Source organism: Lissotriton vulgaris, chromosome 4_1 (genome assembly GCF_964263255.1).
Source record: "Lissotriton vulgaris chromosome 4_1, aLisVul1.2, whole genome shotgun sequence".
Classification (NCBI taxonomy): domain Eukaryota; kingdom Metazoa; phylum Chordata; class Amphibia; order Caudata; family Salamandridae; genus Lissotriton; species Lissotriton vulgaris.
Window position 1 is genome coordinate 1,031,270,159 of NC_141691.1, and position 20,633 is coordinate 1,031,290,791.

A 20,633-nucleotide genomic window follows, 5' to 3' on the forward strand; every position below is an offset into this window, starting at 1 on the left:
CTCATTACCTCCCATTCATAATGAATTCGAAATTACTACTAATTGTTGCATACTGATAAGTATTGCTGTACTGTACTACCCACTGCCTAATGAGGTTCAGTATTGAACAGCCATATTGTAGCTCCGGTGGCTCAACATAGGTCTAGCTGGGTTGGTCCAAGCCAGATTTTTAGAGTTATTAAAATAGATAAATCGCATTTAGATTATTGCAAGCACATTTATTTCACGTGATATCCTTAGACTAGACTGGGCATCCCTGTAGAAGAGTCTTTTTTTATTTTTTTCAAATAATGTATACAGATGCAGCAGTGACAATTCATCTTGAATTGGAATAATAATTCATCCATCCATAAATAGCCAAAATTCTGCATTCTAAGGAATATTAAAAGGTTATTACCACATAATGTAAAAGCCATCACATATAACCCACAGTTGTATGATGGGGGCTGATTTCTGCCTGCAGTCTTCTTAGTTTTTCCCATTTTCCCAATTCTGTCAAATTTTCTTGAACCGTTTATTAGAACCACGCTCTTTATGCATACAGATTCTCGTGACTTTTGGCCACATTTTAATACGCTACTGGGCAACAGTTTGAGTAGGTGCTGATATTCAATTCACTAGAATCAGGGACCTTGCCACTAAAGTAGTTATAAAATAAAGCCGGGTCAACCCAATGAAGAAGTTTTTGGAACGTGTTGCAATATCAATATCGAATATGGCATTACTTGCCCCATCAAATCCCCATGTTCAAAAAAATTGTGGTCTAGAACGTAAAAGATCTAGGACAGGTAACATTATGTGGAGCTCATTCCCACCCTCTGGCCCGCATTTGAACAATGCTGGTGAAACCCCTCCGTACATCTTTTTGATTCTATCTGGCATATAACATAACATAACATATGTTTTTGTAAAGCGCACGGTCACCCAGAAGTCTCTTATCGCTGAATAACAGATGTTTATTGTTACCCAACTCAATGGTACTCATTTTATTGACCTCAGATGGATGAAAGGCTGAGTGGACCCGCCGGGATTTAAACCTGTGACTCTGAGGTCGAACAAAGGCCCCTGCTATGGACACATTAGTCCACTGAGCCGCCAGACCCGGCCCAAGCCCTATGCATTAGCAAAAAAAAAAACTTCTTTTGAAGTTAATCTCACAAATAGCTTTAATACTGCACTAATTACAGTAGTACCATTGCACTAGGTAGTTGAATCAATCTTGCGTGTATGATCAGACAATTGCGAACCTAGGAGTAGAACTCAATACCAATTTTCCTATTAAACGGTCAATGAAAAAAGGTCCGACAGACTTTGTCCACTAATTCATTTGGATCCGACTGATTACCAGAGCAAAAATAATTTCTTTAGATATAGCTAAAAAAAAGTGTAGGGATAACCAGGTGGTTATTTCTCCTCAATGTGGACCATGCGGTAAATTGATTGTTTTTAAAAAATCATTAAGCTTCCAAAAGCCCAAGGTAGCCCAGCAGCTGAGTATGGACCGGCCAAGTCGTAGACCCAATAATGAGCAAGAGTCAAGTTTTATTTGAGGATGTTTATGTTCAAATTAAAGCAATCTGCAAGAATTTGAATGGGGTCTTATAGCTCCTTCTTTTTGGTAATCTGGGGATCTGTAGAAAATAAGAGATCAATTCCCGTCAGCTTTTAGCATATTATTCAAATAGTAATTATCATCGCTGGTCAATCTTTTTAATGCAGACATCAGCCAATTATAAATTTTAAATGACGGAGTGCCAAGCCACCCTCCTCAACTGTTAATTGAACATTCAGCAATTTTATTCATGTTTTTTTCCTTTGCCAAATAATACACACATTTCTGTATCGATGGCTTCAAAAAAAGATTTTGGTATATTAAACATTATGTTATAACAGGCAAACAAAAACAGTGGTAACACGTTCATTTTGATCAGCGAAATCTGCCCTATGACCACGAGGGAAATCTTTTCCCATTGTTTAAATAATCCACAAACGTTGGTTAAAATTGAAGCATAATTAAGAGTAAATAATGTATAGACTTTTGGAGTAACCTTAACACCCAAGAAGCGAATGGGACGTTATGCATGAAATGCCTCATGCATAGTAGCAGGAACAGTATCGGAGGCACAGTTGACCTATACTGGTATACCATCCTTACTGCTCGCTTTGGAGTTAGGCATGTATTTGCTGCTTGTTGAAATTCTGTCAGAGTTATTAGAGTAGTCATAATTTCGATTTGTTTTGCCAAAAGCTTTAGAATATTAATATCTCTAGCCAATTTTTAATGTCCTCAGATGAGCGGCTATAAGATTCAGCTTATAATCTAGAATCATGATCCTTACACACCTGAGCCATGTCAGAGGGTTGTGATCGATTAACATTGGTCTGAGGTTCGCTATTAATTTTAATAATATTGGCCTTGGCCCTCCTTTTAGTGCACCATGGTAAAAATGTACATATAAACTCATTTTTCTTACATTTGTTCTGGAGATTCAAATTGTGATTAGCTATTTATTTGGCAGTAAAATTGTCTAGAAATGTATGTCTAGCTTGAGTTAGGGCTGTCTATGTACTCATATTGGCGTCCTGCACATGCGCTCTTGCAGCTTCATCCAATAGAGATTGAAGTTTGGTGTGCTGTATCCTTTTTGTCTGTTTTTGAGCAGTCTGAAAAGATATAACCTAACCTCTGAAATAAGCTTTCAGAGCTTTCAATAGTGTAAAAACAGAGGCTGAGCCTAAATTAAGACTTAAAAATTACTCTATGAGTTGTCTGCAAGTAAAGCTTTATTAAAGATCCACTGTGGACTCTGAGATGAAGTTGCTACAAGTTCGATGTCAAAGCATATTACCGGATGATTGGAAAAGGAATGAGTTATTATGGGTGCATTCACCCATGGAACTGCGTGAGATACTAAGAAGAAAGTCTATCCATGAAGCAGTATGTATCAGTAAGAGTGACAGATATATTGTGACGTCAAAGAATAGCGTGTCCACCAAGGATCTATGAGGGCAAAATCTTGAGTTAAGGCTTGCAGGACCTTGATGGGCTTAGGCTTATTTTAATGTTTATTCGAGCGAGACGTATCAAGAGATACATTTTAACTTTAATTGAAATCCCCCCTATTATCAGATAGCCTATGACTTGCTGTACTTAGGAATAGAGATCTTGTAGGTACGAGGGCGAGTCCTCTATAGGCCCGTAATAATTTAGTAGATTAAGAATTTGATTATTAATTCTGGCTTTTATCCAAATCCATTTATCACCTGGATCTCTTACTACTCCTAGAATTTCACATTCCACTAACTGTTCACGTAGTCAGGATTGCTACACTACGATGAGAAGCCTGAGATGAGTCAAAGAACGAATGTTTTGAATATATGCCTGCATACAAGGCTGGCAGCCCTTATCTTTCAGGTGCATCTCCTGTAAAATATCAAATTTGCATCTAAAGATCTAAACCAAGCTAATATACCCTGGCACTTTAACCTATTGTTACGGCTGATCACATTGCAAGAGATGTTTTCCAGCGTATTGCAGGACATAGCTAAGAAATACCCTAATTCAGTCAACCTGCTGCAAACTTTTCAGTCACAAACACCCCATGCTTATCCCCAAACTGCTCAACATCTCCCACACCACCCACCATGCTCCTGCCAACACTGAAGTCCGACACGTCCTAGGCTCCCTCCAAGGCAGTAGCCCCTCAATCACCCCAAAGCCAACCCTACTTGTGAATCTTTTCTCCACCTTTATCCACCTCAAACCTTCCCTCCCCCCTTGAAATGGTGCCTTGGCATGGCACCTGGAGATAACCTAAATCAACATCCCTTCCAGAAATAAATGAGCAATTTTGCATTAAAGCTTAAACCGGAGATGCTAGAGAATGTTAATAGCAGTTCAAGCAAAAATATAGGCAAACAAAGACCTATCAAAACCTAACCTGATATGGCTAGAAAGCGGGAGTTACGATTAAACAGAGAAAATAACAGAGCATTTTTCTCCTTATCCAGAGATAATGGTTATTTGCCCATTCCTACCTTTCCCGTCCTTCCTACCAGACTGCTGAATAGAATGCAAATATTGTGCTTCTTCCACCAAATGGAAAATGTGGTATTGCCCCTTATGAAAAACTTTTAGTCTAGATTGTTGTACAATGCCTGCTGAGGGACCGAGGTTCTGGAAATTACTTATCACGTTTTTAAACTCCTTATAGTGCCGTATGGAGAATGCGGACATATCAGAAAAAATCTTACAAGAAAAGTCCCCGGGAATCTGATAGAGTTTGTCTCATATGGCATTGGAGATAATGCGATCCTTGAACCTGAAATCTCCCAAATTCACAAGTATCGTCTGTGGATATTAGATTCGAAGGAATTGGACAGTAGGGTCATGGTGTGCCCACGTGAAGGTTAAGGTGCAAATTTTAGGCCGAAGCTTCAGGGTAGACCTTAATGAGTCGATCTTAAATGAGACTAGCAGTTGTCCATCAGTTTTCACGTCACTCAGGTATTCCTGTGAATCTTAATTTTGAACTGCGTGATCTACTCTCAGCATCGTCAATTTTAATCTGAATATCAACTCGATTTGAAGCTTGTCGGCTGTTCAATCCTGGACGATCCTGACATCTTCCAGATCTGAGCTGTGTTGTTCTACCTCAGAGATGCTGTTGCATATTGTTATGATATAGGGTTACTTGCTGGTCTGTTGTTTTGTGAGCCTCATCTTGAGATATTTTCATTGTTTTTAATTCACCGTGTATTTGGTGGAGACGAGCCTCCATAGATGAAGCATGAGTTTCGCCTGTCCCCCTGGCTTGTGTGGGACCTTGTGCTCCCAAAGGATTACTTGTTAGTGACGCTTTTTGAGGGGCCATTGCATGAGTTCCATGCAAACTTTCCAAAACCATAGGCGGTGGTTGGACAGGGCCTTTTAAAGGTAGAAGCGAGGAAGCTGATCTCTGCTGCGGATATGAAGTGCTGCTCTGTGCATTGGAGGTTGAACTGTGCTTATCTTGATCCATTTTGGGCACACTAACCCCTGGTGTTTAATGTGTTCCATCTTTCTGTTGTTTCTTAAGTCCAGCCAAAATGAACAAGGGGTATGTTTGGGGATTCTTAGCCCCAGGGGAGCTACTTGTTTGTAATACCTGCCCCACTTCATCTGGCACTTCAGGTACTGTGGATTTAGGCACGTGAATGAGATTAAGATGAAATGCTTTGAGGTCTGTAGGTACATTTTCTTTGAACTCTATGGGACTTGTGAGCGCTTTTCCCTGACCAGTCTCACTGTCAGTGGATTCAATGGATTCACTTAGGGCCCATCCCTTCCTGACTGTCTAAGCAGTCCTTCAAATGATCTGGGGAATCTGTTTGGGACTCTGTCCCTGTAGATCCAAATCCCAGTTCCCTGGTGTAGGGATTATGGTTGCGATGTTTCAAATTGCATACTCTTTTAGTGGAGATACGAGTCTTAGTCGAGGATCTCTGAAAATCCACTTAATCGTAAGTTTCTAACAGCGCTAGTGACTCCCATGCTGTGATTGCTGAGGGCCGTTTCTGGATGTGGTGGTGACTGAATGTACCCCCTGCCCCTCTCTCAGAGCGCTTTTTCAATCAGCATGTACCCTGAACTTAGATATCGACTGACAGTTTTAACCCTGAAGGTTGCCTTAATGGGGTGCGGTCATTATGCAATAGACAAGGAGTGACTTCCTGTTCTAAAGAGAAAGTTTACTTTTGACTAGTCAGTAACTCTGCAGGTCGCCAACAAAGCAGCAAGGCTCGGAGAGGCGGAGGGAAAGGAGGGAGGAGGGAAGACAGATTGGCATTGCAGCTGGGTCCGCGGTGAACTAGTCTAAAACCGTTGCGAGCCCAGGGGTTTCAGGGGGTCTCATAACTGCTTGGTTCTAGAAGAAAGCCTGCCTAGTACAGTGTCTTTTTGGCCAGCTGGACACTGGGATCAAACTTTTCTCAGGGAGCGGCTAAGCACAGAGTGCTGCACCGCGCCCACCATCTTGGACACCCATGAATGCTGAAGCCTTCTCAGCCATGGAGCATGACAGGAGCTCTAGTTGGTGCAAACCAGCTCCCCTGTAAAAGAGTCATGTAAACGACTCTTAAAACCATTCTGATTAACTTATTTGTACTCGAAAACATGAACAAAACTAGTTTGCCTATCCCAACACTAAATAATAATTTCGGAATATTGATTTTCTGCCCCCAAACTCTTGTCTTCTTCATTTGTAGAAAGGATCAACATTTGAATAGCTTGTACACTACATTGGAAACAGATTTATTTCTTCGCAGGCGTCCTCGTTTCGTTCGAATCTACGCTTAGGCTTCATCCCTTCGCGTTTAAGTAGTCAAGGGTGTAAAAAACAAGATGCGATTTCCCTTCTGCAATATCATTACCTTAGCATTTGTCACGCGCGCGCAGGCGCGATGATGCCGAGGCATCAGCTGCGGATGATAAGAAGCGTGATTTAAGCAGAGCTGACTTTATCTTTCTTGTCAAAAATAACAAGCATGGACGCTGTCCGGACACATTATGGAGTCTTTAGAGAGAGAGGCTTTTATGTTTCCGATACGATCGCAAATGAGAGAAAACATGAATTAATCATTCAGCTCGCAACAGTAAATGTTGTTTTAAAAAATTCGCCATGGATGGGTGTCATTCTCTTCGTGGCACGTTCCATTATGTAAGTCCTCATTACGTGCACGTCTGCCCTTTGAAGGCATAACATGATCTGGGGGCACACGTTGATACATTTCCATGATAATGTCTTGTTTTTGGACACTTTTGTTGCACACAAGGCACATTCAGAGAGGCCAATAACAGCTCTTTGAGCAATTCTTCCAAGGACACAGAAGCTTCTGTTCGGTAGAGTCAAACGATTTAATCCATTTTATGCACTTTGGTGTGGCGCGGCGCGGCGCCGGCGAGGGCTCTTCCCTTCACCGCTACCGCGGGTTTTGTTGGACTCTGTGGGGAGTCAAGCGCCAACGCCATCTTGCAGAGAGTCTAAAAAACGTGCACACAATCCACCCGCTACAAAGCCAGGACTGAAAAAAACCTGTGCGAAAAAAAATCAAAGGAGCCAGGGGTGAGGAGGGGTTTCTTCCTGTTGAAAGGAAGCCAGCTCTGTGGACGGCTTGGAAAGACAAATTACAGGGCGCATTGTGGCCGATGTCTATTAATAGCGCACGTGGCATGAACTACCACGACTTCTTTCTTGTCGTTTTGTAGATAAGCATTGAACCTACTTATTAGTGTAATTGCTCAGTAAACTTGTAATTAGCATCGTCGGCCTGATGGGTCAGGTATACCGAGCTGCAGATTTAGCATCTCGTGAGCTGGCTGTGCAAAATAGTTTATATGAAATGAGCAGTGATTAAAAATATTGAAAAAACAACTTTGATTTATCCTCCTGACACCGGAGAGATGACAGAACGGTTCAAAGGTAGCTTATCAATAAAACCCTATTTCCGGATGGAAAAGATTTTTAAGTTAATCATATTAATTGATGGCTACTACTTTCCAAAAGTAACACGCAATGTTCAGTGCTGTACAGGAACCGAATGTAGCCCGGAAGGTGTCGTCAGATCAGCCCCTATACTGGATGCAGGGCTTTAAGTGGGCCGGGTCTCACGGGAATTGAGCACCAGCAGTTTTTCAAAGGGGGCCTCGAATGCTGCCCAATTAACCCCTTCGAAGCTAATGACGAGCTGGGCTCGTCATGGCGCTTACCTGCCGTGCGCGGATGACAAGGCCAGCTCGTCATGATTTATGGGGTTTTTGTTTTTTTAGCGCAGGACGGGAAAACGCCTAGCAGCCATGTGGTTAAACTTATGCAACTAACAACCATTGACAAAGCCAATAGTCCTCATTTGTTGTAGGTATGATGTTAGTTGCTGTATCATATATCTGGATTCAACGGCAAAAACAGCAAAATACAAGTCAGTGGCACACTATGCTCTAGGCACAGATTTTGAGCTTACGTGTTTTTAAACTACTCTCTTAGTTACATGGGCCATGCCCCTTTGAGAGACCCCCCAGTTTTTTCATCCCACTTAAAGCCCTGGCTGGATGTACTGAGCGAGCCTGGCAACTGCAACAGAGGTTTGAGGTCTCCTCGTCCCAAGAACATTTTGGGGAATAAATTGCATGTCGGGTGCGTTTTGCAACTATTTTTCGTTATAGAATCCTGCCCAATCATTGAATGGAATGTGGTTACAGAGCTGCATGGCCAATGAATAAATAATTGATTTGTGAGGAGTGGTGGTGGAAGAATTAATTCCAGAATTGCTGACAATGAATAAAAACTTTCAGCTATGTGGAGCAAATGGTTTCAATGCATTGACCAGGAGTGGGCGCTCTCTTCATTTTAGTGTCTGCATTATAACATCTGTCTCCCCAAACACTACCTCCACCAATCCTTGTGAAACAGTCATAGAGCTGATCTATTTAACCCAGCGCACTGAGTTAGCACCTCAACGAATCAAACACAAACCATTCAGCATTTATCTAAAACAGAAAAGAGAAAGACACAACCATGTAATGGCTTTATTGTACAACATCATACATGGTTGTTTTAGCATGTTTTAGCTTTCAACATATTAACATTTGCCAGTCCACACATTAAAATGGATAAACTGCAAATCTAAGAATGCAGAAATGGGACTGGCAGGTGTCCTCAAATGATATGGAGCAACTTGTCAGCTATATGACACCAGAATGCAGTATAGCGCCAGGCATCGTACCTCACATAATGGCAAATTAGTTGAAAACTAGAGAACTGGGATTAACAAAATAGGCAGAATGCTGACAGCCATCAGGTACAGCAAATGTACAGCAAATGTCACCAGCGGTTGTCAGATGAAATGTCACCACCAAAAACACCAGCAACAATATGATTGCAAGAAAATATTGAGAACCAAAATATTAACTGTATTTGCTTTGTATGTAAAGTTATTAATATTGACCAAAAATATAGAAGACCACAATATCATAAAAATGGGTAAGTATTCAAATGTTAACTGTTATACATTATATTAGCCTTAACACATATATTAACTTTAAATATATTACATTTTAAAACAATAGACATATTAAAAAGATAAAAATCAGTATAATGGACAAACACATAAAAAATACATTCTTAAAAATAATTGCCAAATATCATATTTAAAATCAAAAGTATTATTTAAACATAAATAATGAAAATGCTACTACAATGAATTACGTGGGAGTACACTAGATACTAAACACATTTAGAATGTATATAACATAAAAAATAAATTCACTAAACAATTAAAAAAAATAAAAGAATTACTTTAAACTAATATATATATATATATATATATATATATATATATATATATATATATATATATATATATGTATATATATATATATATATATATATATATATATATATTGAACAACTACGAACATAAAAAAATGGACTTGAAGACACCCAAGTCACTGCTTCCACTTTAACCTGAAGAACAGTAGGGAAACTGTTGGACTTTGGGCGGGAAGAGTCAGCATTACTATTTGCACTCCAACGTATGCAAAATTAGGGAAAGTGTCCAAGTAACGCTCAGTCGTTGACAGCATATCCAGTGTATAGCCATGGCCGTGTAGCTTGTTATACTCAGATGGGTCTTGAACATCCATCAAACCCTGTTCACATATTCAGTTTTGCCCAAAACTGGATATGCACGAAAACTCCCTCAGCTTTAATACATAGGGAAGACATGGCCATCTTGCCAAAGAATTTATCGCAGACCTCAAGGAACCGTTACTTGATGGATGATTTTCTGTGTTACTGTACTTTTAAATGGTAAAAAATGAATATTGCCCTTCTAGCCATTGTTTCTCCCACAGTGCATGGACCTGTAAGCCATCTCAACAATCTCCCTCCACAATATTGCCCTAAATCCCTGAATGAAATAAAACAACAAGCTGGACTGATAGCCTTCAATAGTTTCCCTTTTTACTGTCCTTAGCAAACCCTACTTGCCTACTTAACTGATCCCACTTAAAATGTGTGATGCTTCACTTGCTTATACATCTGCCTAAATGCTTACTCCCAATACATAGTCCATGATCTACCTGTGTTTTTTCTAATAACCAACTTTATTACAAGTTTTGCAGCAAAGACATTCATCATCACTTTTAGATGGAACTGTGAATAGAAAGGTACATCAAGACATGGTAACATTGCAGTGGCTAAAAACAACTCCATTACATCGACAGTCCACAGAAAGAACATCATTATCCCCACACCCATTCATGCTTAATGGGACACCCACATGCAACATAAATAGGCTTTTCCTGTTGCGTGCATTGGTCTATACCCCAGTGCCAACACAGTTTTGAAGGGGGCATCCGTTGCTTCCATGCGCTAGCTACATCTCTCTTGGCCACCAAGCAGGCCACTCCAAGGAAAATTCGTTCAGCCCATGCCTCCACCCAGTTCCTCCACCAGTCCCAGCAGAATGTTACACATGGAGCCAAGTCCAGAGGGCGTCCAAGAACCACAGAGAGCTTATGCCCCACCACGTCCCAGAAGGGATGCCGCGCAATCCAATGCTAGATGGAAGAAATTTACAGCCGGAAGTGCACAACACATGCTGCCAACCTGAGCATTTGGTGACATTCGGTTTAAGCAGTGTGGGGAGAGATAAGTCGAATGAAGGTAACATATTTGAATCCTGCGTATGCAGGAGGAGATCGCTAGTTCCCGGGGCACCATGCAAGCCTCCCTCCATTTGCCTTCAGCAAGGTCTCCCACCTATAATATCCACTTCTGTCTGAGCCGCTCAAATCTGTCAGGGGTATAGACAAGCAGTAGTTCAGAGAAATGACTCCCTTCCCCAGACGTCACAAAAAGATCTTGGCTTCGAGCGGGCTGTATTCATGAACCAGGGTGTCTGGGAAGATATGTGACATAGGGTGTCCGAGCTATGTACCCTGCCACTGAGGAGTCATGCCAGTCAGATGGCAATCCCAACGAGTAAGACGCAATGATGCTCTCCAGCAGACAAGAGATACTCACATGCAGTAAGGTAATGTCAGGGTAAACTGCATCATAGAGGAGGGCAACAAGACAATCAAAACCACCAGAGGGAGTTCTAGGCGATAGGCAGGATCATCCCAACCCCCAGTGAACTAATCATTAATTGGAACCAGGTGCGCTGCCAAGTAATGTCCTATTACTTACCGGTAATCTTTATTTTCCGGATCTCGTTGGCCTCGTCCCCTTCAAACTAGCAAGTGAGATTAACTATCGCATCAACAGAAAAAAGAAAATCAGGAATGCTGGTACGCCCCTCCCTCTCCCTATAGGGAGTACATAAGGGTACAGTACCCAGCATGCCTCCTGAACCACCAAGCCCAAGATGAGGGACGGAAAGCCCGGGAGTGAGGGAGGGATGGTATGAAGGGGACGAGGACAACGGGACCCGGAGTAATGAAGATTACCGGTAAGTAATAGGACATTACCCCCAGGTCCCTCCTGTCCTCGTCCCCTTCAAACTAACAAGTGAGAATACCCAAGCAGCAACCGGCCATCATCAAACAACAAACCACCAGGACTTAGTACCACATTCTGGGAAACATACAGTTCCCAAAGCTGAAGCTAGTAACTGTACTCCCCCTCTGAACTAAAAAAAAATGCATGGATTTTGGCAGTCTTACCTTAATTAGTATGTTGTGAGTCACCCACACTTAAAATTTTGTCCCACTGCTTGTTTTAATTTGTCTTCTTAGGCATTGCTACCATACCAGGAAATTAAACTTATGGTTTATAGATTGTTATTCAATGTCTAGCCTATACAAGCCTATACACTGGTTTAGCTTTCTTGCCAGCTTCATGTTGTCCAAAAGATCCTAATAAAAATACACACATATAGAGATATATAGGAGGTCTCTTGGTCACCTTTCTTCATCTATTCGTCTGTTCAGCGTCAGTCATATTCTGCTTCCACTCACTACATGATACATCGTGAGGTCAGCCCACTTCAGCCATTTGTTCTCTTGCACTGTGAGTCACAGGGTTTTGCCTGATTACAGGAGAATGGCTGTCTTAAAGTATAAAAAGAAGTACACTTCATTACCAAGACTAGTGTCCATTGGCAGCTGGGCCACCCCTTTATATTTTTTCTAAGGTTCTTTTGAATATTGATATGTTTGCAAAAAGCATAACTAAATATAAAAAATAGCGCCAAGGTCGGAGGTATTTGACTGGCCAATTTCTGTTTTAAATTTGTGTCTGTAATTTAGGCTTCAGCCTAACTGAACCACAAAATAAATCAAACATTTGTAAAGTGTTCCTATACAAATTTGTTTGTGCCATTTAAAACATTGTTAATCTAAGTAAATATGAGTTTCTTAGATATTTTCAACACATTGTAAATAAACTTAGTTGAACCAAATTGGGTTACAATGACTATAATTCGCTGTGTAGAAAATGGGTATGACAATAAACAATGGTACTTTTCTAAGGTTTTATTGTACAATAACTTGAATTACAATTAACTACAGTACATTTTGAAGTAATGGCCCGTAGAGGTGGAGCTTAATATATGAAGAACTTTCAAAGTTAAATAATTTTATCTACAGATCTCTGTACTTGAAAATGTATTGTGAAATGGGTATTCGTTTCCATGTCCTACATTAGAAATAGTCTTTAGAGTCTCACCATTAGCACTGTCCCCGAATTTCAATAAAAATCTCCTATGCGCTATGTGAAATATGTTCCGATTAGAAAAGGGGGAGGGAGCACACCGCTTGTCATCACATTACACAGATTGCCTAGATGCTTTGTGTTAAATGCAGTGCATGATAACACTCACTTTAGTTGGAATCCTTTAGTATTCACCATGTTGGTGCAGCCAGTGCTGCGTAACTCTTTACACGTGTTTCAGGATATTTCTCCTTCTTCAGTAGAGAGCAGCAACCTAAATTTAAGGGTGCTGGCACTACTGCTCACAGTCTTCTCAGGTTTTTGTACCTCTCCCAAAGCGCAGGTACATCCCAGAGCTCTCAGCTCAACATCTCAACAGGGAGGCAGTCAGAAACGGGCAAGGAGTACACCAAAAACAATGCAACAAACTTATGCTTCATAGAACTTTTCAACTAAAGGGCACAAAGTAGAACAAAATATGAATTGGACCCACTTCAAGAGATGATTTACGATAACAATGTTGCCCAAGGCTGGAAGCGTTCCCAACTAATTTATTGACAGGTGGAACAGAATGAGACTTAGCTTCACATATCCTTCTGACCCTAACCGTGGTCATTTATAGTTAGAAGTGTGCCCTCCTTAAGATAACCCAATTCGTTGGTCTTCAGAGTCTTTATAGCTCATTGAAATTAGACTATTCAACCTATCCTCCTACCTGCTATACCTCCCTGATCACCTTAACACCCTGGACACTACCGAGTAATCAGTGGCATAAAGCTGAAATATATTGATGGCCATGCCATTCGAATTCATGCGCTGAATTGTAGAATTGAAATTTATTGTTAGTCTGTCTCCTATGTTAGCACATTACTTACTTATCCTGATGTATTTTCATTTTGTTGCAGGCAGTTGAGTGGAAATGTGATGAAACCACCAGAAGGGCCTGCTTTAGCAAAGGAAAATCGAAGGTAAGGAGATCCACAGTTGCAGGATTAGCAATTGGTTATGGTGCCTGGGCTAAAGGTTTTCGTACTCGTATATTGTGAGCGCCGATATTGAAAAATGTATACATGCTTACATTATTAGCATACATGACAAAAAAGGTAAATGTCAAAATAGGTGAAGGGATGCACACCCAATTATTTTTGCTTTTTGTTCTTCAAGTGATTCCAGCCTTTGTAAAGTTCGCGTGCAGAACGGTTATTCTGGCCTGCCCCTTTGCCATTTAGAAAGATAAACATGTATGAGATGGAGTTGCATTCAGCCCCATTGAGCCATTTGCACTGCGTCATGCCGCCCCTGGCGTGCATGTTGATTTCGAAGGTATTTTAACCATTTGTCAGTAGTAATCCTGATATGTCTTCTAGTTTAGTCAATTATCTTTAATCATTTTCATTTTCATCTTACTTTGTCCAAATCCACAAAACCGATTATTATGCCAATTTTCAGTTTTCTTCTATTCTAACTGTGCCGATCCTGGCCTCTTGAAAGAATATGATTGATGCAGTGTTCATCACAGGCAGTATTTTATTCAACATAAAACCCAATGCATTTCGGGCCCTTGCAGGGCCCTTCTTCGGGGGTCACTATAATTGACAATAAAAAATCAACATTAGCACCAATGTTTTTACAAGTATATGTATACTTTCAACAACATTTCATCTTTAGTACGCTTTATCTAGGTCATTTATTATTCACATATTACATCTCACTTCCCATGTCCTCCCTTTTAATATTCCTAAAGTGCACCCATCTTTGGATTGTAACTATCCCCCTCTGTGGCTCTCCGTTCCTACATGACTTTTTATACTTCCCAGGTGGTCCCAAACACTTCTTCTCCCTTCGCTGTACCCTTCCCCCAACCTTCCTGCTAGCTGTGAAACATCCCTCTTTCAACACGTCCTGACTGCCAGATTACCGCTGATGTGAAGGTTTTAACAAGCTTGTGAAACAGGCATACTTTTTATCATTTTTAAATGCTCTCCTGGTGTTTAAAACGGCAAAGTCTCTTATTTCCTACTTCTGGTTGTGAAGTTAAACAACTTGTCTACCCCCCAACGTTCTTCCGTACCTGCTGTGATCAAGCTTAAAAAGCTGCAGTCCGCGCCTTTCTTCCTCGAGCTGTAATCCATTACCAGCTGCCAACTACCACTTAAATCCCACCTCCCAAGAAATCTCCCTCCCAGTCACGTGTGCGTTACCAATCCCCACCCCATTGTGCCTTCCCATCATATCGGACTCCATATCCCAAGATGCATGTCCCTAATTTGGCGCTATATCGTTTCATGTTGCATTAGTCATTAATCATATTAAAAACGGTGTTGCAAATCTGTATTCCGTGTCCACATTGCTTTGTGCTTGTACTGTACTGCTTGGGATGAACCGTGTGACATGAAAAACACATCCTTCTTCTAAGTGCTTTCTAACATGCTCTTTTTTATATATATTTTAAAATAGTCATATTGTATTTTTTTTAAAAATCATTAATTATTTTCTACATCTCCACTAAATGTCTATGATTAATGTCTGTCTCTACATCATGTGCTGCACCAACAGCACATCTCTGTTCCAACAGCTGACCCGTATTCTTGAAACTAACAAAGAACAATGACTCCCAATGCTTCACTGAAGACGCTATCTTCATTAACTTAGCATTAATGGTCTAAAATCCATACGTCAATCCTATGAAGAGAAATGTATTCAGATTTTCTAAACTATAATTGGTTCAATAGTCCTAAATTAGTTACAGCTTGTGAAAAATTCACAACAACGAAAGGAGGAGCATTTCAATAGAAATCTTTATCTCAGTCAGCCAGTCAAAATATCTTTATTCAGCTGACTTGCAGCCATGAAAGAATGCATCATAAAAAAACATTTAAAAACATGACTTGAAAATATGATACAGTCAGTGGATAATATACCATAGAACAGTAGTAATTCATAGTTAGGATGTAATAGGAGTAATTAAATAAATTGGTATTTCTACAAAATAGCAGTATAAGCAGGAAACAGTACATAATACACTTCATGAGGAACCCCCACCCCATGGGCCATAAGATTAATTATTAAAAATTAATAATTAAAACAGGACAAAAAAGATAATTTCCAAACAATATTGCTCAAGCGAACAGCTGCAGAAATTTATCTGTGAATCATTAAACAAGTGCATTCATCATTTAAAAGCTGGAGATGATAGAAAGCTGGCCAGCACTTCCTAATGTTTAAAAACTTTAAAAGAGGAATAATAAAAACACGCCTTGGCTTGATGTACAGTTGACAAAAGAACAAACAATGAAGCGTACTCTGTGTAGACTTGGAATCACAGGAGCACAGATCCAGTTTAGTATCACAATAGGCTTTGCGGGGATAAGAGACCAGAAAGTGTGAGATGCCAAACCTGGATCTGATAAGATAAAACAATTTAGTATGACAGAAGTAAATAGAGAGATAAGGCTCGGCAGCTGGAGAACATACTAGAAGCGAGTGTTCCAAAACTCTCATTTCTAGGTGCTCACTGGATGATTTTTAACAGGCCAAGAGATCCTTTTTCAATTTAGTTTTTGGGTTCTTTAGTTTTTGGGCAATATTAGCTGGATTATAAAAACAATCCGCCAGCCCCAATGACTCCAGCTGTTTTTTTATGTAGCTGAGCCAAGGTATCTTCAGCATGTAATCAAGTTTAAGACAATCTAAAATTATTGCGCGATTAAGGGCTGGCTCTTCCTTCGCCCAAATTGAGTGCCACAGTAAAATTGGTGCAATTTGTATGCAAAAAGTCAAAGGGGTCAAACCAAGTTCACTATGACACACAGTGACGGGAAGACTATTTGGGACTGTCAAAAAGCATCTCATGAAGTCGTTCTCAGCTATTTGGATACGCGCCGGATTACAAGAGCCCCATACAAAATAACAGAGCACGAACGAGACGTATAAATATCAATTATTGTATTGATTGGTCTTGAGCCTAACTTCTTCGTGAACCTAAATACTGCCTCCAGGTTTTGGTTAAAACTACTGACACTGGTTTCGACTAGGTGGTGCCAGGTACTTTTCTGATTGAACTGGATATCCAGGTATGAAAAAGTTGGGACATAGGACAGCTTTTCACTGTTCAAAAAGCATGATTTTAAAATGGTGGGGGAAGTTACCCACCACCATGGGGATGTATGACGGTACCACGCGTACTTGTACAACGCGTACCGTTACAACGCTACTTTTACCACGCAAGTCGTTACAACGACTTGCGCGGAGGGGCGCTGGATAGTAAATTATTTAATTTACTATTCCAACTTCAGTCCCCGTGGACTCTAGGGAAAGGAGTTGGATAGTAAATTAAAGTATTTACTATCCTGGAGCGCCCCCCAGCGCATTTAGTTGTAACGACCTGAGTGGTAAAAGTATCGTTGTAACGGTACCGCGTTGTAAAATATGCGTGGTAACCGTTGCATACCCCACCATGGTATAGGATTTTGCTATGTTAGTCCTTAAACCCAGTTTGTTCATAAAATCATTAAACCTGGTCACTAACTTCTGTAGGCCCACACTGGTTCTAGACATTAGGACACAGTCATCTGCATAAATTAATGCCAGAAGATTTCTAGTGCCTATCTTGGGGGCATCCATGTTCCCTTGATTAAGATATCTTTCTAAATAATTAATATTCAGGCAAAATAAAAAAGGAGCAAGGACACAGCCTTGATGAACCCCATGATTTATTTTGATGGGAGTTCCCCACCCACTCCATTCCTGACTTTCAAGTCACATCTTGATGCATTTTGGCAAAAAAAATTACTAAGGCTGGTTCAATGCCCAGATCCAGCATAATCTCCCTCTCTGCACCCAGTCAAAAGGTGACGTAAGATCCATAAACCCGAGATAAAGAGATCTATTGGCTATTGTGTACTTGCTTATGACCAGGTGCAGATTAAGACATTGTTCGATAGTTCCCAGGTCCCTCCTGAAGCCATAGTGTACATCCGAAAACTTCCCGCTTTCGGTTACCCAGGCCTCCTACCGTTCTAATATGACCCTACCCATTAGTTTACAAGTACAGTCATTAAATGAGATGGGCCGATAACATTTTGGTTCCGACCTATCCCCTTTTTTGAATTATTATAATGGAGCCCCATGATTTGGGGGGGGCCCTGGGATACTATGAAACTTAAAATATTGGTTAACAGAGGGAGCCATAGGGCAGGCCAGGCCAAAAACAAATTGGCAGGGGCGCCTTTAGGGCCAGGTGCCTTATTCATCACTGTTTGATTCAATGCCTTTTCAACGTCATAGAGCGTTGGTTGAACCAGCTCTAAGGTCCCATAATTTAGGATGGTACAGTACTCATCATTGGCACTATATAGACTGGAGAAGTGCTGTACCCACACATCAGGCATACTTGTGGTATCAATACTGCTATTGTGGGAGCTTTGGAAAAAATCAGAGTTGACAGTTTTCCAAAATATCTGGGATCTTTTTTTTGACATGCTACTTGCAGTTGTTCCCAGGCCCCTTTTCTCATGTCCAATTTACGTCTCCCTAAAGCCTGTTCAAATTCATTTCGAAGATGTTTTACCATTAAATAGTCCCAGGTTTTTTTTTCAGTGCATTCACAAGATTATTATGGGATTGTGAACAGTCACTGATAAACCATTTACATTGCTTTTGGGGTCTTGATCTATTGTCATTTCGTAAAGCAGCATTGATGGCTTCTGTTATTACGGCAAAAGCCTTTAACATGGATGGGGCATTTGCACCATCTTCCAGGCACTCTAAAAAAATTTGTCATATTAGTGGTCATAACCCGTTGAATAACGGAATCTTGAATAACATTAGACTACTTGTGCAATTGTTCCTTATTTTTATTATAAATTGTGGGGCGTAGTTTATCTCCCCCTGGGGTAGTGCCAATTTGGGTCTCTAAATACATGGCCAATGGAAAGTGGTCGCTGAAATAAACCTTAAGAATGGAAAAAGCCACAGATTGGGGTTTAAAATATTCAGAAAGGGCAATGAAATCAATTAGAGTGCATTGACCTCTGCCCGTAAAGGAAACAAGATCCGGGCCTAATAGTTGAATGAAATGTACTGTGAGAATAAGAGAAAATTTGAGAGCAAAATTAAAATGTTCCCACATGGGTTATGATAAAAGTGGCTACCGCCATCCTTAGCCCCATCTAGTAAACAACATGCAGACTTCTTTGATAAGGGACATAATTTGCAATTAAAATCACCCCCCCAAAGACCAATAAAACCTGTATTTAGCTCCTGTATATGTCTGCTTAGAGAACTCCCTAAGCCTTCAGCAAAAGCAGTATTGTTTGAGACAAAGGTATGATAAAAATTAATAACAACCACCGTCACATTCTCTTCGAAAAGAATATTATTAATTTGGAAATGTGGTGAGTGGAGCTGGGTTTTACCTACTCTGCCTGACAGTGTTGTCACTACCAAAGTTAATAAGCCACCCTTGAGATGGCCACCAAGAGCTACATTAGCCGGAGTATGTATGGAGGCATAACCGTTGATATAAGCTGTCTCTCTCGTCCAGGTTTCTTGGAGGCATATGATACTATAATTTTTTATGAAATCAAGCCATGGTTCATATTTTAGCTTATTTGACAAGCCAGCAATATTCCAAAATATGCTACAATGAACAATTATGCTATTATGACTGAGAGGTGCTCCCGTGTTACTTGTGTGAGCAATTATCTAACAGTCGCCCTGGGATTTCTTAGCTACATAAGAGGACATTGACTATTGGGCCTGCTCCACTGGTGAAATATTATCGGATTCCACCAATGCTATCCTTCCTGGATCAGAGAGGACATGGCTGCCTACATGGGCTGGATCATTGAACACTGATTTAACAAACCCGCCAGTACTACCCTCGGCATTTATCTTGTCTTGGTCACGGTTAATAGTCAAAGCAGTTCCCTGTGTCCTATAGTGGAGTCAATCTACATGGTCAAAAGGGGGAAAACGATTAGAAGATGGAATATCAAAATTATGCGAAGCATTGCAAGTTATATGTTGTAACCTCTGCTCTATGGCTGAACTTGATTTATAAAAATATCCATTGGGTACTACCACAATAGGGCCACTGGCATGACTGCTTCCTCATGGTGGCGGTGGCCTTGGTGCGCTGGGGGTCTGTGGCTAATGTCTCTCCTGCACCGTCAGCTGCTCCTCTGCAACAGCTCTCCTTCAGGCTTGTGCTCCCTGCATGCTGTACCACAGCGTCGTCATTAGCAAAAACTCACCAGAAGACAAGTGGTACAAGGTTGAGGTAATATCTAGTCCTGTTACAGCGACAAGTGTCCCTTTACTGCATGCAGTGGATGCTTAAGCACGGCTCGTCATGTCCCCTCAAGTGTGGTGCCCCTGATTGACGGGGGCACCGCGCTTTCCACTGGCTCTTTTGCAGGTTTCATAGTGAGATCTAGCAAGAGAGGGAGAGAGGAGCAGAGCCCAGGACTGCAGACTATGTCTGGCAGTAAATGATTGTTCTGGCATCCCGCAGGCTATCAAACTACCTCAAGAAACTCTGTGCTGAGGAGGGAGCCTGTGAGGCGTAGACGCACGTCTGTCAGAGTCTGGCACCAGCCAACTGAGCTCCTTACATACCATGGAGGGAAAGTAGAGAGCAGCCTGGGCACCTGAACCTCACTCCTACCTATACTTCTAACACCCAACCTGGATCCTCGGCATGACCCTGTCCTGAACGCCAACATGAAAGATAAGTCTCTCAGGTGCTCTGTAGTCACCATGTGCACTGTTTGCAGTGCACTTTAACTGGTCATCACTCCTGCGCTTGGGTGCAAAACCTTATAGTCTGGGCTGTGAGGGTTCTGCTTACAGCATCTGTTCTGTAAATAAGTAACCAGACTGAATGAACACAATCAGAGGGCGAGAGCTGCCAGTTTTCAGTGAAAGAGAGAGAGAACC

The 20,633-nt window shown here is 41.0% G+C and overlaps 1 protein-coding gene across 1 annotated transcript in view; it reads left to right on the forward strand.

The window, feature by feature from the left end:
- SEMA5A (semaphorin 5A) overlaps positions 1-20,633 on the forward strand; it is a 1,998,383-nt gene that overhangs the window by 968,058 nt on the left and 1,009,692 nt on the right. Inside the window, exon 6 of the mRNA XM_086965275.1 lies at positions 13,598-13,660. Coding sequence (XP_086821401.1) covers positions 13,598-13,660 — 63 coding nt within the window. The remainder of the gene's footprint in view (positions 1-13,597; positions 13,661-20,633) is intronic.